General features: G+C 41.4%; 1 protein-coding gene across 4 annotated transcripts; it reads left to right on the top strand.

Annotated features, from left to right (window-relative positions):
* Positions 1 to 524: 524 nt before the first annotated feature.
* WIPI2 (WD repeat domain, phosphoinositide interacting 2) lies at positions 525 to 23,644 on the top strand. 4 transcript variants are annotated; one of them, XM_062503842.1, is made up of 12 exons: positions 525 to 1,050; positions 9,682 to 9,764; positions 14,564 to 14,733; positions 15,942 to 16,038; positions 16,617 to 16,714; positions 17,127 to 17,219; positions 18,000 to 18,070; positions 18,732 to 18,839; positions 19,564 to 19,728; positions 20,755 to 20,862; positions 21,992 to 22,089; positions 22,936 to 23,644. In XM_062503842.1, exons 1-12 carry the CDS (start codon positions 977 to 979, stop codon positions 23,046 to 23,048), a joined length of 1,278 nt encoding a protein of 425 aa, XP_062359826.1. In that variant the 5' UTR covers positions 525 to 976; the 3' UTR covers positions 23,049 to 23,644. The 4 variants fall into 4 exon arrangements, with proteins under 4 accessions (XP_062359826.1, XP_062359824.1, XP_062359825.1 ...); XM_062503840.1 differs by having other exon boundaries at positions 21,992 to 22,122; XM_062503841.1 differs by lacking the exon at positions 525 to 1,050 and adding an exon at positions 5,889 to 6,607.
* Positions 23,645 to 24,042: the final 398 nt, after the last annotated feature.

The following is a 24,042-nucleotide window of genomic DNA, read 5'->3' as shown; positions in this document are numbered from 1 at the left end:
ATGAACCCTCTGGAGCCAGCTGGCCCCAGAGGCACAGATCCAACACCTGGTGGCTCATATTTGTGAGATTTACCCTTTTCCATACTAATCTTTTGATTTGATCCCGTTTCCAGAAATCCCTTTTTCAGTTCCGGGTGGGGTTTTCTGTTATAATTTTTTGTTGTTGTTGCTGCTGGTTTTGGTTGTTTTTTGGTTATTTTTTTCCCCTGCAATTTGTGTTATTCACTAGAGCAGGATGCTCAATTCAGCCTGGCTTTGGACACTGCCAGGGCTGGGGGGGCATCTGCAACCTATTCCAGTGCCTCACCACCATCACAGTAAAGAATTCCTTCCGTATATCTATTTCCCCTTCCAATGTGAACCCACTACTCCTTGTCCTATTCCTACAAATCCTGACCAAGAGCCCCTTGAAATACTGAAGGCTGCTCTAAGGTCTCCACGCAATTTTCTTCAAGCTGAGCAGCTCCAGCTTTTTTTTTTTTTTTTTTTTTTTTTTTTCCTTTGCCCAAGCTCGGAGCCCCCCGCTCGCTCATCTGCTGAGCCTCGGGGACACCCCGTGGCAAGAAGCGGAACTGCACAGGCACGGGCGGGCGGGAACAGCGCAGGGTGTGACGGCACGGCCACCGCGACAGGACCGTGGTGGCCGCGCTCGCCTTGGGGACAGCGGGGACACGCCCGAGCCGGGGATCACCTCCCACACACCGAGTCTCCCATCCACCGCCGACCGCGGCGGGCCCCGCTTAGCTTCGCGACGCGTTCCGCTCGGCGCGGCCGCGCGCGCAGGCGCGGTGGCCGTACGGCGGCCGGGAGGGGCGGCAGTGCGCAGGCGCGGGGGCCGCTCCGCCGCCCGCCGCGTAAACAAGGGCCCGGCGGGGATGCGGCGGGGTCGGGGCGGCCGCGGCTGAGGGGTGCGGCCTTGCGGAGGTGTTTCCTCGTCCTCCCCCCGCCGGACGGGGGTGGCGAGGGCCGTCCCGCCATGAACTTGGCCGGGCAGAGCGGCGACGCCGGCAGCGGCCATCTGCTCTTCGCCAACTTCAACCAGGACAACACGTAAGGGGGGGCGGGCTGAGGGGGTGGGGGGACAGCGGCCTGGGGGGCCCTGAGCAGGCCTGGCCGTGGGGAGGGGGGGAGGCGTGGTGGGGTTTCCCCGGTGCCGCCCCTTCCCATGGCGGGGAGCGCTGCTGGAGCCGCTCCTTGCCGGGGCCTCGGGGCTGGAGCGGGGCCGGGGTCCCCCGCAGGGAGAAGGGCCGGGAGCAGCCCCCGTGTGCCCGCCGGTTTCACTGTGGAGCCGCGGGGGCAGGCCGCTCCTCCCGCGGGGACACGCTGCTGTGGGGCTGGGGCAGCGTGGTGCCTTCTCCCTTCCCGGGTCGCTGCCCTAGGGAACTTCTGCTCCTGCCTGCGAGGCATCGCTCGCTGTTCCTTGGGGAAGGGGATGGAGGGGGGGGCTCCTGCTGCTCCTTGCTGATGTTCAGCCCTAGGAGGGCCTGACGTGAAGCCCCGAGTCTTCCAGGACGTGCAAAGACTTCATCCAAAAGTTCCTCGCAGCTGTCTTTTCATACGGTTATTTTTTTGTCACCTGCTATGTTGAAGCAGTGAGATTTAACCTTGAGGATATTTTTACGAGCACATGCTACTTTTGGTTTTGATTTAGAAAAGAGGCCTTTCTATGATCCTTGAAACTGCACTTCCTTGGGCTCCGGATGGTTCAAGCTGCACGTCTTGCAAACTACTTAATCATTGCAGCATGTTTAGATCAATTAGCGCATATTAATTTTTATATGGGGGTATTATAAAGCAGTGTTTTTAATTTCGGAGCCCCCTATTAGTTTGGATTGGAGCACTAAAGATCATTTAAAGAAGTATTTGACTGTCTTAAATACCTGAGAGATGAAATGGGGGAGTAAGAACCGAAAGAACTTGTACTCGAGAAAGGAGTTTTGTTTTAGGAAGTGAGTAAGAGGAAATGATCTCAGGTTGGCATCACAAAGTGTAGCCCACGTGTGTGGTGGAGGGTTTGTTTTTTTAACAGCTTGTTCTTTTTGCAAGCAACAATATCTTGCCCTCACGAGGGAGATCTGTGCCTGTCCTCAGCACGTCCTGTAGCATATGGGAGTTGTGAAGGTGAGAAGGTTATTTCTGGTGACTGCCAAGCAGAGTTACATCACAGCAGGAGAGACTCTGCTTGCCTTTGTAGGTTTTGTTGGGGGTGAAGAGATGAGCAGTTGAAGCTGGATATGTTTGAGACAAGAGACTGTGGCAGTAAATAATTTGTGATAAATGATGGGGGGGCAGCAGTAATGCTCTGTGTATTTGTAAGTAAATCATTATCCATATATTGATTCAAGCCAGAGATTTCAGCAACTGCTTTTCACGTTTTTTCAGTGGGTGCTATATAGAGCTCATTCTGTCTCTGTCCATATAAAACATGCCCAAGTTTTGCTCAGCTACCATTCATTTTTTTAGCTGTTACTGGGGGGAAAAAAAAGTCATTATAACTAGGGGATTTGTAGCCTCTATCTTCTGCAGTTTATAAAGGTCATGATATAAGTTTTTGAAGTTCAGCTCTGTTCTCCAGTGTGGCACTTCTGCATTTTCAGTTGCACCTTAGCTTTGTGGAGACCTCTATGTACCTAAAGAACTCTGAGTTGTGGCCAAAAAACCCCACTTAATTTGAACAAGAGTTGCAGATTGACTTGAGAACAAAACCAAGGCAGAAATAAAAAGAAAGCAAATACAACATAAACTTACCTAGGTGAGTTTTGGCTTGTACACCTTGAAATCTTTCTTCAAGGAATGTAGAGGCAATTCCTTTATAACTTCAAGTTTATAGGGAGAGAAAAGGGACACCTGGCTAATGATTTCATTCCTCAGTTGGGTGTGCTACTGCACTACTTTTCCCATTTCTTTTTTTGTAAATAACCAAAAAATGTTCTTTGATAGCTGGTTTGGGGGTTTTTTTTGGTTTTTTTTGGTTTTTTTTTTGTACTTGGTATTTTAATAATCATTGTGTCAATAAATTACATTTTTTTAAAAAATATTATTTTTCTATAAATCACCTTGAAATTAACTTATGAGAATTTTGGTGATGTATCTTGTGTGAGGCAGACCTGGCCCATAGATCTTTGTGATTCCAAGTTTTGGGTTACTAGGTATTTTGTGTCATTTTTGAGTATTTGTGAATTCAGGTATCTGATGTAGAAATGACAGAAATATCAAAAAGCTCCTGTTCATATTTCTGTCTCAAAATTTAGAGATTAATTTAAAAGGCCACTTAATTTGAGATAAATGAGGTAGTGGATGATGTGGAATAATCTCTTCTTATTAACAGTGTCTTAAATAAAACTGCCCAAGAAAAGTAGTGAGTATAAAACCAGTCTTGCAGATGCCTTTGTGAGCAGCTTGTCAGTGAAACTCTTGTCTGATGTGGTAAGAAGCCTAAACAACCAAGTTGCATTCAAGTTCCTGAACTGAATAGAATTTAGTGGTTGTGTACATTCTTTAAACAGAAGTTTATTTTTTTTTCTGTTTCCCACCCACAATCTCTCCTAGTTTCTTGTTTGAGTAGAGAAGCAAGGAGGCAGCTCTCTGGGTTTAGAGTACACTATTCTATGTATCTAGGAGATCACAGTTTACCAGGTGAGAAGAGCTGAAACAAACTTTTTAGGAATGACTTACACTTTCCCATGCTGGGCCTCAGAAAGCTCACCTCTTTTCAACTTTTACAGGTAACTGGAACCCTTCTCCAGACAGGTGAGGTAAACAAATGTATATTCTTTCAGGCAGTATATGAAAGACAAGCTTTGTTTATGTCTGCCCAGTCAGTAGAGTTCACATCATGCTTTAAGGTGCTTCAGTAATTAGAAAAATTGCTGACAGACAAAACTGGAAAATAAATGACATGGGCTCATTGTTGTTACTGCATTTAAAGCTTTTACCTTCACCCTAACAAAGTGCCAATTCCATTCAGGCCTAACTGTGTCTTGCTTACCTGCACAGCAGAGCCAGTTCCTTGTATTAGGAAAAGATGGGGCTTGTTACTGCTGAAAATACGTATCAAGCTAACTTTTCTTTGGTTTTATGAAGATTTAGTAATGAGTTACTCTCTCCTGTAGGAAGATGAGCTTCGTGATGGTTCTCAGTCTTGGGAAATTGGATTGCTGGTAGTTATAAGAATGTTTCATCATAAAAGTTGCTGTTGCTTTTCCCAGTTGTTGCAATCCCTGGCGACTGAAGCAGATATCCTCTATCCTGCTTTTAGTCCCTTGGTTTTCCCAGACTTTGCTAACATTCATTCATGGATGCTGTGTGTAGTGACATTGTCTCTTGGAATAGTATCTGCATTATTGCAAGTGTTGTCTTGCCTGTTTATCCCACATTGCCCTAAGCTTTATTTACATGAGAGTTTTGAATTACTGGCTGGAACTGGAACTCTGCCTGAAAACACTTCACCTATAATGCAGCAGAAGCGGTTGGTTTGTGGCTTCTCTTTGATATAATGTTTTCATTAAATAAAAACACAGAGAAGGGTATTTTCCAAAGATGTTAGTGTGCTTGTTTTGGACCTAGCCCTTTTCCCCAGTGAATCAATCATTGCACAACTTGGCATGACTGGCATTCCCTGATGGAGAGGCAGAAGCTCCAGCTTGCAGATCAAAGTGGAGCAACCGATCGGAATTCGGGTGTCCCAGCAAAACCAGGCAGTGGAAGCTTGTGGGTGGCCTCAGTGCTAGGTAGGTTTTACAGCTGTAGATCTTTAACAATGGATACTTGGGAAGAAAAATCCAAGTGCAGTTTGTATTGCTTCTGGGAGGACTGCTAAAGCTGAGCACAGATACATTTATGAAAAATTAAACACCTCACAAAATCGTAGAAGTTTTATACCTCATGAGGGAAATGCTAATGGATCAGAAGTTTGTGGGGTTTTCTTAAAGCAAAGCATAACTTCAAGATCCCAAAGCTTGTATGTATCTATATAATAGGTTAAACTTTCAGTATTTCAACTGTTGCACAGGTATTCTTTGGAAGTACTTACAAATGGTGTTCAGATTCAATTTATAAATGCACACATACTTCCCTCCACCCACAAAAAATAACCCCACCAAGCAGCCTGCTTGTGAAATAATGCAGTGGGGCAGACTAGGGAAGTTTTAGTCATCTTTTTTTTTTTTTTTAAATAAGTAATTGTGTGACAGCATTGGAAACAAAGTAGTCACTGCAGTTTTGAAAACAGACTCCTGGTGAAAGGGGAAGAGGAAACCTTGTGTTTGGACTTCTAAGGAAAACCTTAGTATGTGCCTTATTGGCAAGGGTTTCTTCAGACTCTGCTTTCATTTATGTGGGGAGTTGCACATGACATGTATCAGTCTATGTATTTCTTCTTTCCAATTTAATTTTGCCCTTTATTTTCCAGATACATCAATTTCATTCTACATTGCAGGCAACTGCTGCTGTCTATATGCACCTGGCATGCTTTGTGTCCCAGAAATTGTATTCTCATTCCCTTATTCTTTGATGTTTGGATCTCTGTAGTAAACTGCTTGTGGTGGGAGGAACAAGAGTTGGGTGTTGAGCATTCACTCCTCTGCCTTTGTTTCTCCTAGGTTCAGGTGTCCTTCACCCGTGATCCTTGAGGACAGGAGAGCTCTCTATTCCAAGGAGACTTTAAAGCTAAACACAGACCAAAAAAAGGAAGGACAGAGCGGTCACGTAGCTCCTACACTCAGGGAGGATAGCTGAGAGAGACAACCGTATGTTGTGTTTCTTGCTGTTGTTGCAGAGGGCACAGCAGCTGAGGGAGGCTGCTCAGAGGAACTGCTCCTCGGTGTGTGACCATTTGGATGGGGATTTGGCCCAAGAATAGTGATATTTACTTGGATTATGGACTTTCTGTTGTCCCAGCCTGCATATTAAGTGATGAGCAGGCGTGGTCTCCTTTTGGTGTAGCAGATTTCAGTTTGTGGGTTTTCTCTTAATACAAGAATAATGGGGAAATCTCCTGTGGGTTGTCAGAATGTTGCTGACAAAAACATTGGAAGTATGAAGTTCTGTATCTCTTTTCCAAAATAATGAGCTTTGATATTAAGACATGTCCATGAGATGTTACAGCAGATATTTTGGAGGGGGAAAGATAAAGCAAGGTGCATTTCCTTAGTAATTCCTTAGCAATTCTTATGTCTTCACTGATTTTTCTTTTAGTATTATTATTATTTTCCCCCTCTTCATCATAAGCCAAAATGTTTTGTCTGTGGAAATTTACATTGGTTTTGAAATGAGATGGTACATTAGTATAATGAGACTGTATCATAATGAAAGTAGGCTTAATTAACCAGTTATTTAAAGTAGTAATGACTTTTAGAGTCATGTTTATGCTGCAGCTGCAATTGATTTAATCTTTGAGACAGTTGCCCTTGTTAAGAATATTCTGATTAATGTAGAGTATTTCTGATTAATAGTTAAGGTCCTCTGTGATATGGAAAGGGAAAAACTGGTTTTCTTCCTTCTATATGTATATTAAAGAAACAAAAGAAAACCTTAGGATTCTAACCCAGCTGAAAAAACTTGTTCCTAAAGAGCCAGAGAGATTGAAGCAGCTGATTTCCTGCTTTAGGTGAGTGCACTTAGAGTGAGTGTCAGCATCTTCCAGTGAGTGTGTGAAATCTCCCAGCACTGTTTGCTTGATGAGGATAGTTTTAATTATTTATAGTAGTCACTCTTGAAAATGCTGTCAAGATTTATGTAGTCTTGGATCAGTCTGCAGCATTATCTCTGCAAAGAGTGGATAAACACAGTTCCATAAATCATGGCTATATTGATAATTTTGTACTGAGCAGACAACCTTCGTGATGAAATAGCTCAGAGTCTACAATCTAAAGTGTGTAATAGAGGCTACACATAATAGAGCTAAAAACCCACATGTGTATAGCATAATGTTAGAAGAAAAAAAGGCTGGTTTAGAGAATATTTCTTCTATTTTCAATTTCAGTCCCTCATCAGCTTCTGAAAATCAGTGATTATAAAGCATAACACCTGCACTATAAAAGGAGCTTCTGATAAACCACAGCAGCTTCTTGTTACCCACTGTCTATCTGAGCATGAGCTGAGTGGCTTATTGATCATATTTCTTCCCCATATGCTTGCACATTTTTTCAGAGGTGAGGTAATTTTGGCTAGGTCCTTGTTTATTGTGGATTTGACCATTTAGATGGCTGTGGGGTGTCTTAAGGGCTTAAGTGTAATATCAGTGCAGGGGAAGATGAGAGATTTAAATCACTGTGATTATGTTGGTATAATTCAGCCTAGTGGGTTCTTATTACATATAAAAAGCCTTTTTTCAGTAGTTTCATAAGAAGTAATTTAAGAGTACATTTAAAAAAAAAATCAAACTAACAAAGCAAACCCTCCAAAAGCAAGACTGCTGTTCCAGAAGAGAAAGGGGTTATTTTGCAGTTACACTTGTCCACTTAAATGGGTTTAATTATCTTGACTTGCACTGCTCTGTGTCAACAAATAATTTGTGGCTTCATCACCTCAATCCTGAAATAAATAACAAAAAGCAGTTATCATGGATGGAAAGGTCCATTCTGTGCTTCTGCATTTTGGGTTCAGTCTAATGATTTTTATCATGTAAACAATTCTTGTTTGCCGTTGTCTGCAGCTCACTTGAATGAGGTATAGTCATAGGACAAGAAAAATGGGCTTCCTTACTGCTTTCAGTGATCCTGTCAGTAAGACAGTGATTCAGCAGTATTCTGTATTTAAAGCTGTAAGTGCAATTCAGGAATCAGTTCTGCCTAGTAATACAAATAGCTGCTGTGTGGGGTTCTCTGTGAGGAAATCATCCTGTGTCTTTTGTGGGTCATTTATATTGCAAGGGGTCTTGTGACTCTGTTTATTTTTAACTCAGTGGAGTTCTTGTTTACTTTTGCAAAGTGACAGTTTTAATGTCATTCTTTTTAAACTTTCTTTTGAGGAGAGCAGTAGATGATGTAAGAAAAGCTGTTTCATTGCTTTGTTTTACCAAATTAGAGTTTCAGGGATTTTTTTTCACATCACGTGAGTTTTTGTTGAGTTGTACAAAAATAGTTGAGCAAAACCACTGAAGTGTCTTCGGTGATTAATCAGATGGAGACTGCTGAACATACTGATTTTGTCTGAAGGAAAATTAAATTCAGTATTTCTAGGGTGACTTAGAGGAGCAGCAACAAAATTTTGTTTTATGATTGCATCTCTATCTTTACGCCTAATATGCTTTTTTAATATCTTGGTTATTGAATCTCTTGCTTGCATGGTTCATATTTTAATTTGAAGGTCTAAACCTTCTCAAACATAATTTCCTAACCAGATTGTGCCACTTGTATTTTCTATTGGAAGAGAAGGTCATGTCATATCCTACAGAAGTTGATTTTGTAGCTTAATTTCAGAGGGTGAGCTATATGAGGAGCAATTTTTAATCTTCTGGGTACGCTGAAATTTAAAAGAGACTCCCTTTTGCAGCCACGAGTGGAAAATACAGAAAGAACATGAAATCTAGGAATTGTCATTGCATTCCAATTGCAGCATTAATTGTTAGTGCATCTGAACTGTAGAGAATCATCTTGCTGAGTTCAGAAAGGCATTTTTGGCAGGCTGACTGGCTGCGTTGGATTGGAGCCCTGTGTTGAATGACTTGCCACAATTTAGGGTATTGAAATGTATTTTATTGGAATTTTCCTCCATGTCTCTTGGCAGTAAGAAATATATGAACTGTAAGCATACTCATGCACTTCTGTGAAACTGTCTTGACTGTTAATTTTCTTTATCTGTGACATAAAATCATCCTCCAAAATGGGGAGGGGAAACAAGAATGAGCCATTGTCCACTGCCTTGATGTGTAAAGACCTGCAAGGCAGACTAAAGTTTTTTCTAGCTTAAAATTTAAGACCTGCCTTTGACTCTGGCTGGAAAAGCAATTAAATGGTCTGTGAGCTAAGTGTGAGAATTGAGTAATGGAGGAAATAAGGGGTTTTAGTCAGTTTTTTAATGTTGTGCTATTGTTCATTCTGTTTAACATCGGTGACTGGCACTTTTGAGAGGGTGCCTCTGATCAAAGATTCAGTATGAATATCAGTAAGACTGAGACCTAACAATGGAGGTGCTAGAACATCATCACACAAAGCCAGAGAAAATTAGAGTTGGCAGTCTTTAATTACCTTTTTTTTTTTTTTTTTTTGTTAAATATGAAAACTCTTCTGGGATGCTTGGGGACAGTTACACTGCAAAGAACAAAAATCCCCAGACAGCCCAGTTTAAAAAGTCTTGGAGGTCACCTCTAATGATGAGGCAATGATGTAATTGGTTTGCATTACATTATTCAAGTCATCATCTTCCCTCCACTCTAAAGCTTTTACCCTGTGTGAAGAAATCACTGGTGAAAATTGGGCACTAGGTTTACTTTAGGCTGTGAACTCTCATTTAATAAATGTGAAGCAGAATTCCACACCCGAATTCTGTAATTCTGAAGCTGTTTGGTCTAATCAGAATTGAGGAATCTGTCTGTGTCTGTTATGGCTTTTTTGGACAAACTTTTTATCACTTTCCTTACTGAGCTAACCCAGCTGGAGGTTTAGAACTGGGTAATAATCTGTCCAAGGATAGTCACAGCTGATGGAGTTCATGTTCCTGACTGGCTTGTTTCTTTTGCAGATCCCTTGCAGTTGGCAGTAAATCAGGCTACAAATTCTTCTCTCTCTCTTCTGTGGACAAATTAGAGCAGATCTATGAATGCAGTGAGTATTTTTTTTTGTCCCCTCAGCTGGCTTAATGTGGGAAGAATAAGAAATGTTTCACTTTATCACAGGTTGTTTGAAATTGGCATAAAAGGAACTTCTATGTAATTATCACATAAATACAAAACAGCAGTTGCAGGCAGGGTAAAACTATGAATCCATGCTCTGTATTTAAATTTAGCTGGTATGGTGTGAAATTTGGTAGTAGCTGTGGGAGCAACACTTTTCTAATGTAATGTCCAGTCAGGTTTTAGCCAGGTTGCATAGCAGTTGGGCATAAAAATAATTTAATTATGTGAGAAAGTGTCTTTTGGGTCTTTATACTGGCTGTTGGGGCATGAAAGCACTAATACACCTTTATCAAATAAGAAAACAAAGCTTCAATTACATTTTTTATCCTAATATTTTCTGTTAGAAAATTACTCTTTAACATGATAGCTGCAGGCTTGCTCATCCAAAAGGGTGAGTAACTCAGATTCCCATAACTTATCAATACTGATCACAGTTGAGTAGGATCTGAAATGTAATGGAGGGAGGCCTGGGGGAGGAGTGGTATCCCCTGTTCTGCCAGCAGTTCATAGCTTCCCTTTTTTGATATGCTAATAAGTCAACTCTGAATGCCATGTGTGAGTATCCTTGCTTTCCTGTAATCTCCATGTGAGCAGCCTGTACCACTTGCTGTGATGTCAGCATTTGTAGTGAGATCCCATGACAGTGTTGTCCTCAGACTCCATTCCCAAAGTGACCTGACCCTGTGGCACGTTAAGTTTGGAAATGGGCTGTGATTCAGATCACCCATTACCTGGGATGACAGCCTGCTTCTGTACACAGTCAATGGAGAGAAGTAATTGTGAGGTTCAAATTAGGCACCTGTGGTCAGGTTAAATTGTGCTGTAGCTACATCTTCCTATGTGAGTCATGGTCTGGTTGTACTGGTTAATAAGTGGCTTGGATCCCATTTTCTGCTGTGGAGTTTATGTACCTGACCTCTGCAGTATGTCAGGCACTTACAGTGTCTGGCCTGGTATCACCCCAAGAGACTCAGTGAAGATGATTCCCTGTTACATGAGACACTGAAAAATATCCTGTGAGGTTGGCTGCACTGGGCAGGACTGCATCTTGTGGGTAGTCCTTGAGGGAAAAAGTACAGATTGGATAAAGTGCCTTGTTCAGCATCTTGCAGTAGACTGATAAAAGCAGCTGGAAGTGGAATTTTGACCTGCTGATTCCAGTCTTGGCTTCAGACTGTTCTGGGATGCTTGCATTGACTTAAACTTTTTGATATTTTAAGTTTTCTGAGTGTTAAGTCCACGAAAGCTGAGCACAGAGTATGAGGTAACATTTAGTAGGATGTTCTGGGTTGGAAAGAACCTTGAAGATCATCCACTTTCCCTATCCCAGGTTGTTCCAAGCCTTGTCCAACCTGGCCTTGGACACTTCTAGGGATGAGGCAGCCCCAGCTTCTCTGGGCACCCTGTTCCAGGGCCTCCCCACCTTCATGGGGAAGAATTTCTTCCATATCCTGAACCTGAATTTCCCCTCTATGAGCTTGAATCCATTACTCTTTGTCCTCTCATGACAAAAAAATCCAATGGTTTGGCATGTGGAAGCCAGACAGTCTTGGCTCAAAGCAGATCAAAATATCGAAGGGCCTTCATTTTCTTCATATGACTCAAATAATTTTCAGTCTTGGACTTCCAAACCATGCCTGTTAAAACTCAATATGAGGGTGGAGGGCTTCCTGTGCACTGGGTTCCTCCTTTCCTCCAGGAAAGGTGTCTTGAAACACAGTGCCTCCCACTTCCCAATTTAGTTTAAGTGGGTCTGAAGACTTCGTATGTTGAGTGAGTACTGTTAAGGACCCCTCCTTCTCTTCTGGAAGATTGATCTTCCAGCTCTCGTGTAGGTGTTTAAGCAGCAGAACATGCCTCAGCTGTCTTGTGTTTGAGAGAAATACAAAAAAGATGGAAGATTTGGCTGCTCCCATCACTGACTTCTCCTGTGACTGCCGGCCTCCTGACTCCCTGTGCAGTTGATCCCACTGTAAAAACAAGCATTAGATTGGAGGGTGCTTAAAGGCTTAATGAATGCTTCTAACATGCTTCATGTTCTTGGATTAAAAATGGAATAAAGGCACATCTGATCATAATCTAGCTGGCTCTAACCAGCTCTTGTCTGTGATGCTACATGCTTGTGCTTATGAAACTAATCTTGTTATGTGTTTGCTTGTTCTCCCTTCACTGCTGATGCTTAATTTGTTTTGCAGTTCTTTTTGTTCTTATGCTGTTTTGAATCTGAGTTTCTGGCAATGCTCAATTGTGTAGTATAAAGGAGATAATACTAATAGGAAAAAACCCAAACCTGAGTAACAGCATTGCTATAGGGCTTTAGTGCTGCTAAACATATGATTAATTCAGGTCAGCTGAACATAGGATGGGTGGTATAGCATGGTACCCTCCTGAATAGTTGCTCTTGGGAAGCATAAATTACTTGGCAACTGTGGAGAGATTTTATCTCTTCTTCCTGTTAAAGGAAGACAAAGGAGCAGAGGTGCATCCTGTATTTTTTAAATGAATTTAATTAAATGCCCGTCACAAAGCCTCTCTCTAAAGGTAACTGTCTGTATTATAGTCTTTTTATGGTGAGACTGAAGGATTATCAATACCTTTGAGGCATTTTGCTTATTGAATTTTTTTTTCTTCTGTCTGGTACTTACCAGTTGTTGGTAGTTCTCTTCCCTGTGTGCCTTCCCTGCTGCCCACCCTTCCATTCAGTACAGCATAGGGCAGCACTTTTTTCCATATAAATCTCTGCTGCTGTTGCTCTTCTGAAATACCAGTTCCCCTGCCTGCCTAGGAGAGTGACAAATCCCAGTGTCTGAACATTTTTCCCTGGATGGGGAAAGAAGCTGTGCTTGCCCTGGAGCTGGGAGCAGTCAGACTGTGGGGTTTGGGTCTCTGTGTGCTGGTCTCCTGACTCTTGTAAAAGGATGTCATCATTTTGAAGGACTCCAGGCTAAGATGATAACCCATCTTGTAAAATATTTGAGAGTCTTTTATGTAGCTGCTCTGATTCAAGGAACACAGACCTCTGCATTTCAAACTCTCTGCATACATTTATTGAAACAATTTTTGTATTTCTTTTTCATGTGTTTTGTGTAGTATCAGAAAAATGGAGAGCAATTCCTTGCAAACAAAGTAATTACTAAAATGCATTATCTCGGTTGCATGAGAAAATTGAATTTTCAAAGCCTCTGTGAGCTGTTATGTCTTCTCTGGAAAAGTACCATATTAAATACAAGCTATAGATAAAAGTCAATTATGTAGCATGGAGTACTGAAAATGCAGGGTGTAAAACTGCTCCTTTTTCATAAGTAGGCTGTTTCTCTCAAAAAAAAGTGTAGGACATTAAAAATTTTGTGTTCATTTTCTTGAAATAACTGCCCAGAAAAAGCACTTTGAAAGCAGACATGTCCCACATTGATCAGTCTATTGTGTCATATACTAAGAGTGTTGAACAGAACTTGCTTCATGGAATTTCTGTCACTGCTGATGGGAACAGTGCAAATTAATTACTGAATGTTTCTCTTGGCCAAAACAGAAACTATTTTCTGGTGGCTTTTGGTGGTTTTTTTTTTTTTTTTTTTTTTTTTTTTTTTTTTTTTTTTTACTGGCAGTTTTATAGTTTGGAATGTCTTAAGCATTGAGCTAATCCAGAAGCCAAGTCCTGAAAATTTTGTTTTGATGGATCAAGGCCAAAGGCTGGAGTCACTTGTCTTGATTGGCTTTTGTAATGAAAGGGCAGGTGTAGCCAGTGGCTGTGAAAGAGCTGCAGAGCATGGTAAAACTCTCTCCAGCTTCTCACTGCCCTTAAAACTGTGTGCACTGTGTTCCACTGGGGTTTTGGAGAGCAGCTTTATGGGATGGAGGGGGAGGCACAGATGCCAGGATAACTGGTGGTGGGACCTGGCCTCCTGCCAGCATGGTCCAGTGCTGTGCTACGATCAAATGCTCTGAAAGTGTTTCTTTGCCAGGGATCCTGGGCTATCCTCCCTCCTGCTGTCTCCTCACATAGGGATTTGTGTTCCTCCTTTGCTTTCAGTGCTCCCATAGTAGAAACACTTGGCAAATCTGATGCTTTATGGCTCTGCATGAATGCTGGGCATCAGTGATTCCTGCACAAATTGCTCTTAGGACCTGTCAGGTAAAAGATGGTATGTGTAGAAATGCTAATTTCTACAGCAGCAGTCTTGTGGCAAATGAGTTTCACCAGCTTCTCTGAGAAGTGTAACCTTTCTTTCTTCATGGACAGGTAAATGGAAATGCCAAGGGTTTGGGCCATCAGAAACCCTTTCAAGTGTAATACAGCTTTAAAAACAAAACCCAAACACACACACACAAAATGTTTGCTTTCCTAGATTTCTGCAGAGATAAAGTTGTAAAATTCTGGGATTTGACAGTTTTCTGGGGTTTGTAGCTTTGGGGTTTTTCTCTTGGATTCTGGGCATGGGGAGTAAACACTGTTCTGAAACAAACTTGTGTGACACCATGTGTAAGGGGAAGGAAGTCTTTGGAAACCAGCACTCACTGTTGTAGGTTTTCTGCTTTAAAAGCTTGTCCTGTGTCCCACCTTGACTCTGAGCTGTCATGGCAGAATGTTTGTGGTGCTAAACTATGTTTTTACATAGACTGAGCCTATGATTCTGTGATTTTCTTGGACAGTATTTCCTGTTGATTTGCATCATTCTTCTTCCCTGAAATCTCCCTCTGTATTTTTCCCTCATTCCTGTGATTCCTCAGCTGACACAGAAGATGTGTGCATTGTGGAGAGGCTCTTCTCCAGTAGTCTGGTGGCCATAGTTAGCCTTAAAGCTCCACGCAAGCTGAAAGTTTGTCACTTTAAGAAGGGGACAGAGATTTGCAACTACAGTTACTCCAACACCATCTTGGCTGTCAAACTCAACAGACAGGTGAGTAGTGGTTTTACCTAGCTGGAAACATGGGAGAGGGGTTATGGATCTTATTCTGGCACTTCTTCTGCTGATCGATGTCCCTTCCTTTAGGGACAGAATTGCTATTTGAAATTTAGTAATAGTTTTCCAAATGTGACTTCTGTATGGCATCTCAGTACTTGTATTTGGTTAAGTATTTTTGGCTCTGTGTTCATGTTTTTACTTGGGGAAAATACCCTGAGTAAGCTGGGCATGCTTTGGGTAGGAGGTTGGACTAGAGACCTCCTGAGGTCCCTCCCAGTGTGAATCATCCTTTCATCCTGAATGTGAAAGTATGCAAGACTGACATTTTCTCTTCAGGCCAAAATTTAAAGTTATCTGTTAAATTGTTATGATTTTAAATACTGTTTGCTGAATTCTTCTCAAAAAATAAAATCTAAAAAATGTCATACAACTGGTAAATTTAAGTACCTGCAAGCATAGTTTGCTGTATGACTAAATCATTAGTAGGTTCTTCAGCAAATAGAATTGTCTGTCTTCAGCCAGTTCATACAAACTAGAGGGAATGGCATCTGGAGGAGAAAATCTTACTATCTGTCTTTGCCCCCAAAATATGAGTATAAGAGGAGGGGTTTCCTGTTTAAAGTCATGAGAGAAGGAGTGGGTAATTTGATTTCTGACACAGGGAGTTGGTGTAAAATGAGTAATGTCCAATTAGTCATCCATATGTAGTATACAGAGTAAATGAGGTGATGAAGAACTTGGAGGTTTTTTAAAAAAAGACCATTCACAAATGATTATGGATAAGTTATAGGCTTTATGAATGGTTAAAAAGTCTTGTCTCTTTTCTCTGTTTAGCAAAAACAGAAAGCAGTTTCTATTATTTCCACATGTAAATTGGTACAGAATAAGAATGAAGAAATAAGAATAGGAAGGTTTCTGGCTTGCTGACTTAAACTAGCAATGGGAATGTGTTCAGTTTGCACTGGTGAGGCTGAGGGAAGTGGGGTACAGTGGTCAGCACAAATGGCCACATGCAGTGTTTGTGTCAAGAGCTGGATCTGGTGTGTCTTCTGTCAGACCCTTACTTCTCCCCATCAGGTGAGTACAACCTCTTCTCTACTGGAAAGCACCTGCTGTACTTTGGGATAGATGTTTTTTAGGCTTGATAAATCCATATGAACTCTATTTCCATGTCACTGTTTTGTCCCCTTTCCCTTTTCTAGAGGCTGATAGTATGTCTGGAAGAGTCTCTTTATATACACAACATACGAGACATGAAGGTATTACATACAATCAGGGAGACCCCTCCCAATCCTGCAGGTAAATGTGATGGTAGAATCAGCAGAACTCTGAAAAGTGCTTTCTGTGTCAGTGTATGAGGTTCCCTGCAGGGAAGTGTGGTGTTGTTAATTCTGCTTTCAGATACAATGAGAAATCAGAGTGTTGTCTGAAAGCTTACATGTTTGATCCAGCTAAGAACAAGTAGCAGACTCTGCCCTAAACTGTATTTTCCCAGTGTTTTGGTCTCCTGGAGTAGATGTGTTGAAATGTTAGAAAAAGCCAGGAGAGATTAAAAACTAGATTTTGACAGCACTTGGTATAGTTAAAAGATTTTGTCAGGTTCATGCTTTTTAGGGATCATGGCAGACATGGAAAGTTTTGCTGTTTAATTAGTTATTGTAACTCTATTGGTATTCTTCCTTTTCTGTTCTATATTAAACAAACTTACACTAAATAGTTGAATATATTGCAGGTTGACTCTGAGATTACTCATTTTATTTCTATTTCTGTTGATAATTTGCATTATTTTTGTGACACTCAAGAACAGAATCAGAAAGTTTTACTGCGTAAGTCTTTGAATTTACCTGTTTCTAATCCTGTTTCTGCATCCCTTCTAGGGTTGTGTGCTTTATCAATAAACAATGATAATTGCTACCTGGCCTATCCAGGAAGTGCAACTATTGGAGAAGTACAAGTCTTTGACACCATCAATCTGGTAAGAATCTTTGAATGCTGTTTCTTCCTCTAAAGATGCAGGTTTTGAAAATTATTTAACTTGCTCACAGAGGAATTACTGGACACTTAGGTTTTTGTGCAACAGTTTGCAGCATCTTTTGCTTCACAGAATGTCAGCAAAGAAAATGCAAGTGCTGATACTAGATTTGATTGAGTAAAATTGGGCAAATGGGTGGAACCAAGTAATTTCTATTTGAATTGTCTTCCCGTTGCTTGTGCTTTCTGTGTATATGCTTCAGTGATAATTTTATGTACTTAGTTACTGAAAAGAATGTTGAAGCTGTTGTCCTGAAAGTAAGACCCATGTTTGCCTTCAATATGCTTAAGTATGCAGTCACATGTAGCTTTTAACCTGTACTGTTCTAAGGTTCTGTTTTATTGATTCACTGCAGAGAGCTGCCAATATGATCCCAGCTCATGATAGTCCCTTGGCTGCTTTGGCATTTGATGCAAGTGGTACTAAACTTGCCACAGCCTCAGAAAAGGTAAGGGAGCTTTTCATTGCCTTGCCAACAGTGGTAAAAGTCAGATTTGTCATTAAGTATTTTAAGTGTGCATAGTTCTGTGTGCAAGTGCCAGAAAAGAAGGCTTACAGTTAAAATGGGAAGTCTAAGATCTATTAATGGTATTTGACACAATTTCCATGCTGTGAAATGTTGGATAATAAGGTTATTTAAATAAAACATTTTAATCTGGCTGTAATTAGGGCAGTCCTCTGAGTGTTTCTCCCTTTAGTGCAGGATACTTATTGGTAATTAGTTGTCTTGTTTTGATACTGTCTTCCTAATGAAAACAAGACAGTTAAAATCCAAGTAGAGAGAAGTGCCTTGCTAGTCTTTGGCATGTGATGACAAATTGTTCATGTAATGTGTGTAAATTAGAGAGTCTGAAGCCTCTGCTCCTTGAGTAATAAGCTTAGACTATAAAGGTATAACTGATTGCATCTGATAAAGGCACAAAGACTTCCAAGTGACTGCACTCGTGGTACTTGTCTAGTGTGCTCATTTTCATGACCAAATATGATAAGAAGGGCTGGTTTTGATGCACAGCTTGTTCTCTGCATTAGTAGCTCCCACCTCTTGTTTCTGTGCTCTTCAAACACATCCTACAAACAAGCTCCATAAATACTTCATGTAGTATCTGGGCTGCATCACAGCAATGAGTTAAGTGGTTTGCTGCTTCTACTTGTACTCTGCTCACTAGAGCTAGTACACAATGAATGAACTTGGAATGAAAAATGATCTGTTTATTTTTTTTCTTTGCAGGGGACAGTAATAAGAGTGTTTTCCATTCCAGAGGGACAGAAACTCTTTGAATTCCGAAGGGGAGTGAAGAGGTAAAGTTCAGCTGGGTTAATTACCTGGTGCTCTTTCCTTATGGTTGATTTCCAGTATGTTCAGCAATTGACCTGGCATCCTGATTTTTTTTGCCTGTTTTCATCTTCATTCATCCCTGCCTGTATGCTTAGTAACAGTTTCAGCTTGAATGTTTTCCAATTTCATTCCTTTGGACTTGACTATTCTACAAATCAATCCTGTCAGAACTGTACTCCCTCTCGCCTTTTAAAAATTTATTGGTGAGGGGACTTGTTCAAAGTGGCTCACCTTTTGGAGGATGCATTGTATTTTTATGGCAATTGGAGGCAGTACATCTAATATTCTTACTCTCTTCTAAATCCTTCTAATGCTGTGGCCATTGATAGCCATTGTGAAATGGTGTGGTTTGTGAGAGCAGTAACTCTGTGGTTCTGCTGTGCTTTATACAGGGTAAGACTGAATTCAGATTGTTACTAATTGATCCCATATCTGGTAAACATCAGAGCTGAACATCATTAATCTTATGCTTGAGTAGCTTCAAGAAATTATAATAGAATTCAGAATGCTTATTAATGAAAGGTTTTTTTCTTACTTGCCAAGTAGTGGTGACTTTAGAAATCTTCCTAACTGAGCCAAGTAATTTGACTTCCTTGTATTTCTTCTCTTTTTTCTTTTTCCCAGGTGTGTGAGCATCTGTTCATTGGCTTTCAGCATGGATGGCATGTTTCTGTCTGCATCCAGTAACACAGAGACGGTGCATATCTTCAAACTTGAGACTGTGAAAGAAAAGTAGGTTTCAAAGGTGCCTTAGATTTTTCAAGGAAAAGGCTTAAAAGTTGACTGTACTCAACAGAATGAGTTCTCAAAAGTGTGGACGGACTTCTTTTGAACTTTTACTGTAAAGTAAAGGGCATAAGAAGTCACTTATGAATCAGCAACTGCAGCTGAGCTGTGTACTGTTCTCCCACTGAGTAAAAAAGGTGTTTTTCTGCCAAAGAGAACTTGGCCTTCCTTCACAGAAGAATGTGGAGCAGTTTTAACATTTTCAGTTAGGTTTGTTTCACCTGCTCTGACATCCATCTGGGAAGAGGTATCTCAGCAATACCTTCCAGCTGCATACAGGGGGCTTTAAAAGGCACCAAGTTGTAAAATGTTCCTATTTGTGATTTGAGAGGACAATCTTCATTCCATTTCAGTGGAAGTTATTGGAAACAATGATTTACTTAGTGATAAACAGATTAATAAAATCCTGAAGCGTGGCACTTTCCAGTAGATTCTGCTCTTGTATAATGAACGTTATAAAATGCAGTCTTATATGCAAAAGTATCAGTTTACAATCAAACATGCTTAAATAACAGGCTGAGGGTATTGAAGGACACATTTTGTCCTGTAGCATAAATGAAGTGTGTTAGAATTCTCAAGGGTGTTAGTTCTGAAGAAAAACAGCTGTTTTAACATCTTTTATAGTAAAATGTTTTCAAGTGTTCACACACTTTTCTCTTCTGACTTGCAGACCTCAGGAAGAGCCTACAACCTGGACAGGTTACTTTGGAAAAGTGCTGATGGCCTCAACGAGCTATCTGCCCTCTCAAGTAACAGAGATGTTCAACCAGGGTAGAGCCTTTGCTACAGTCCGTCTGCCCTTCTGTGGGCACAAAAACATCTGTGCACTTGCCACGTGAGTACAGAACTGGAGCCTGCACTCCCCACCCTGCTGGCTTGTTTGGGCTCTGGAGAGGCTGCCACTGTAAAACACAGCTTCATCTGCAGCAGAGCAGTGGGTCACCTGTGATTGTTCCAGTTTAAAGCAACGTGGCAGAGCTAACACCTCACAGTCCTGTGAGAGGAGGAGGAAAGGGCATAATATTTGGATAGGAATAGCCCATTTCTAAGTGTTATTTAAAGATGTCTTTTAATTTTGAAATAAGAATATTGAGAACAGACCTGTGGGCTTTTATGGCATTTGTTTCCCTTAGTGCTATAGGGAGTGATGGTGTATGTTGTTAGTGAATTGCAAAATCAGGCAATCCAGCCTAACCATTAAAGAAGTCTTTGAAAGCAAGTTCATATAATTCCTGTCTCTAAAACAGCGTAGCATTCATTAAAGTTAATTTTGAGGACTAAATCTAATCTTTTATGCTGTCTTCCTCAAAGGCAGGTCCCATTTGGCACAGCTACCAAAGTAATAAGCTGAGCAGTGGTAAACTTACTTTGTGGGGGTTTTATAGTTTTTATGCTAAATTGACTTCATGTCTTTACTCTCACTCCTCTGATCTCAAAGCACCCTTTGAGCAATAATTAAGCTTTGTAACATAAGTAAATCCTTCCCGTTAGAATATTTGTCTCTGGAGTTGCACAAAGCTTGATAACAGGATGGTAACTTCTGAATCTGTTTTAGTGAGTTATATGTAATTGCTTGATTCCTGTGGCATCCTGTTAGCCCCAAAATGTGGTTATGCTGTAAATATTTTGCACACGGTTCTTTCCTGAGCGCTCTAACTGTTAACAGCATTCCCTGTCCAGGAGCAAAAGTGTGGAAAATAATGCCTTAAAGTCATAGAATCATTTAGGTTGGAAAAACCCTCTGAGATGGAGTCTAACCATTAAACCATGGGAAGGGAGGAGAGCATGCTTTCTTTTGTTATTTAATAATCTTTTGTTTAATAATCTGTTATTTAATAACTTCTGCTCTAAACCTTTCTAGAATCCAGAAGATCCCTCGTTTGCTGGTGGGAGCTGCTGATGGGTATCTCTACATGTACAACTTAGACCCCCAGGAAGGAGGCGAGTGCACACTAATGAAGCAGCACAAGTAAGTCCACTGAGAACTGTTGTATTTTATTTCCTCTCAAAATCCAGTTTCTTCTCAAGCTTAGTTCTGTTCTGGAAAACTCTAACTTAGAACAGCTCATTTCTTCAGACTAATCTTTTTCCTGACATCTGACATGAATAAGTAACTTCAGAATCCCCCTGAGCCTTCATTCCAGGTATCCACTACACCAAGCACCACTTTACCAGCAGAAACTTAACCCTGTCCCAGTGCAGGGAGGGATCAATCACTGTTCTCTCTGTGCTCCTGTTTCCTCTTGGCACTTTGAGTTGAGTTACTTAAACAAGAATTTGAAACGTGTGACACTGTCCTCTTCATCAATAAATGAAGTAGATACAAACATGAGAAAGATCCTACTCTGACTTCACAGAGGGGAAACTGTCCTGTGGAATTATCCCTGTTCTCTCTCTGCTGGTGTCCTTATTAAACTTCCTTGCATATAGGCCAGCCAGCTGGTGTTCTGTAATGGTACTGTAGAACACTTACAGAAATAGGACAGTGCACTGTTTTTCAATAAGGGTTGGCAGGAAAAGCTAGGGTAATTATTTGATCAATCAGAATTAATAACTCATGATGATAATTCAGGTTTGCAGCTTTGGTCAACCTACAGTTATGGTCAAAAATCATACGTTTATCTGAACATTTGAAGACCATGACCTCTGGTTAGAGATGAAATGAAGCCTCATAAAGGAGAGCTTTTACCAAGTTGTTAATCTTTGAAATGTTCTAATACTTCCTCTAGAGAGCTTTCTAGTATCTGTGTATGAAGCAACTGCTTCTGTTGTGACAGAGCTCAAGACAACCTACAATATTGCTGATTGGAATGGGTTTTTTTTTAATATTTTGAGTCTTCTTTTCCTACTGTGAGCTACTAGGATTTAGATCCTGATGCTGTGTCAGAGACAAACATGATGCTGATGGATCTTCAGAGAAATACCAAGTGTTGTCAGGTGCTTTCTAGCGTGGCCTCTGGAACAGAGGGACCAAGTTCCTCCTGTTGCATTTCTATATACATTATTCTTGCACATCAGATGAAACATTTTCCTGTAACTGAAAGCTGTCTTGTGCCCAGGCAGATCACCTCTCCAGCTAACCCCTCTCTTCCTGACAGGCTCGATGGCAGCATGGAGCCCGCCAACGAAATTCTGGAGTCTGCATCCCACGACCGGCCGTTGGTAGCACAGACGTACAGCGCTGCTGTGACTAAAGGTACATATGTGCCTTCCTCACCCACCAGGCATGGTAAGGAGAAGGCTGGGAATGGGGCAGGGAGCACCTCTGCCTGTTGCTTCCTTCTAGATGGCTGCGTGAGCTGGTCCACGTCCGCACCGAGCTTTGCGTAACCGCGCGTGCGAGGTGGAGCCTTGGTGAGCAGTGGGAAAAGAGCGCTCGTGGTGTGCAGTAGCCTCCTGTAGATGGATCACTTGTCTTGCTGCTTTCTGGGTAGAATTTTGTCTTGAGTTGTGGTCGACTGCTGTAGTGATAGTTTCAGTACTTGCCACATGGTTCTTGAGGCAGTTCTGCACCCAGACCTTGTGCAAAGCATCTGAATTATAGCTCTGCTCCCTTTTTTTTGTAATTTTTTTTATGAAAGGTTGATAAATGCTGCTGTTGTTCCTTTATGGGAACAGCGACCTTTTAGCCTGATTCACTGCACTGTTAAAGCAAGAGGATGAGAACTTGGTTTATGCTGCAGCTCTCCAAGTCAGTGGAGCTTTTGCCATGTCTGGCACCCAGGTTAGTGCCTCGCTGCAAAGGGAGGGCAGTCAGCACATACCAGCATCTGTTCTGCACTGCATCAGTGGAGACTGAAAACACCAGCCTGCCCAAAGCTCCAGTATGCATTGCACACACAAAGAAGTTTAACTTTGGTCATTAACTGCTCTTGGCTTGGAGAAGCACAGTCATGAAACAGAGTCATGATCAAAACAAACATAGGGTGGCAGTGAAACTATTTCAAGTAATGCCTGGTACTTTAGCTCTACTCATTCACTCTGGATCCAAGCCTTATTTTGTTGCTGCTGATTCCCCAAGTCCTTGTTCCTTTCTCTCCAGCCTATACGGATGACCTGGGTGCTGTGGGTGGAGCTTGCCTGGAAGATGAAACCAACTCACTCAGATTGGATGAAGACAGTGAGCATCCCCCCATGATCCTTCGGACAGACTGAACTTGGACCTGTGAACTCACTCCTGAAGCAGAGAACACTGGCTTGATGTTTCTTGAGGAATCTCGTGTTATGCTGCTATGAACTTTGACATGAGTTGGGAGAGAGGATGACAGACTCTTACAGTTTTAAGTCGTAGCTGTAGTTCTAATTCTATACAATTGGAAAAATATATGGTTTTCAATTCAGTGGCTTTTAATCTTGCTTATCTATTTTAGCTGTGTTTATTTTTTTTGTTGCCAAAACCTGCTGTTTGTGCAGCCCTCGGAGCCTACTTAGCTTTGCATGCATTCATGTGCCAAGCAAGCATAGGAGGGGGAGAGAGAGAGAAGCCACTTTATAACAAACTCAAGTTTGTATTTTTTTTATATATGTATATAATATTTAGTCTATATAAGGAAGGAGTACAGAAGTGGTTCTGGAAGCTGAGACTAGTTCTGCACTGACAAAGGTCCAAATGGTTTCCTGTGCATGGGCTTGCAGGCATACCTAGTGACTGACATGCAACCTTTCAAATGCAATGGCCTGGTTTTTTTTGGGTTCTCCCTTCCCTTTCCTGGACCATTTTGTTAATTAAAATTCCTTCTGAATGTTGTGTATTTGTGGGACTGTTCTGTTTGTTGGGATGGAAAACTGGAAGTGTTTCCCTGCATAAGGATGTAGAATCTAGAAAGTGCCTTTACAGGGAAGGAAAGGAATTGCTGCAGGAAGAAGAGATAGAATGAGGGAAGGATTGTTAGAGAATCTTGTCTGTACAGCTTTGGTACTTGGGTGTCTGTAGCCTGTGGTGGCTGATAAGCTTGTGGGTTTTTTGAGAAGAGGCTTGGAATGCACTTTCTTTCTTTCCTGTAGTTTGTCCTATTTTTTTGGCAGAGTAGCAATAATCTTTTTTTATACCTTTTTTTAAATTATCCAAAGCAAGGATTCTGTCAGGCTGGAGGGAAGTCCCTGTAGAGTTTGGCAGCCCCACTGTGTAAACAGCCTTAAGGTTTCCTGC

The sequence above is a fragment of the Cinclus cinclus genome, chromosome 16 (assembly GCF_963662255.1).
Source record: "Cinclus cinclus chromosome 16, bCinCin1.1, whole genome shotgun sequence".
Taxonomy (NCBI): Eukaryota; Metazoa; Chordata; class Aves; order Passeriformes; family Cinclidae; genus Cinclus; species Cinclus cinclus.
This window is presented reverse-complemented; position numbering and strand designations above follow the sequence as displayed.

Coding starts and splice junctions, on each gene's coding strand:
- WIPI2 (XM_062503839.1), top strand. CDS start 6,504: ATGTATATTAAAGAAACAAAAGAAAACCTTAGGATTCTAACCCAGCTG. Junction 6,608..9,681: donor CAGCTGATTTCCTGCTTTAG/GTGAGTGCACTT, acceptor TTTCTTTTGCAG/ATCCCTTGCAGTTGGCAGTA. Junction 16,039..16,616: donor GACCCCTCCCAATCCTGCAG/GTAAATGTGATG, acceptor CATCCCTTCTAG/GGTTGTGTGCTTTATCAATA.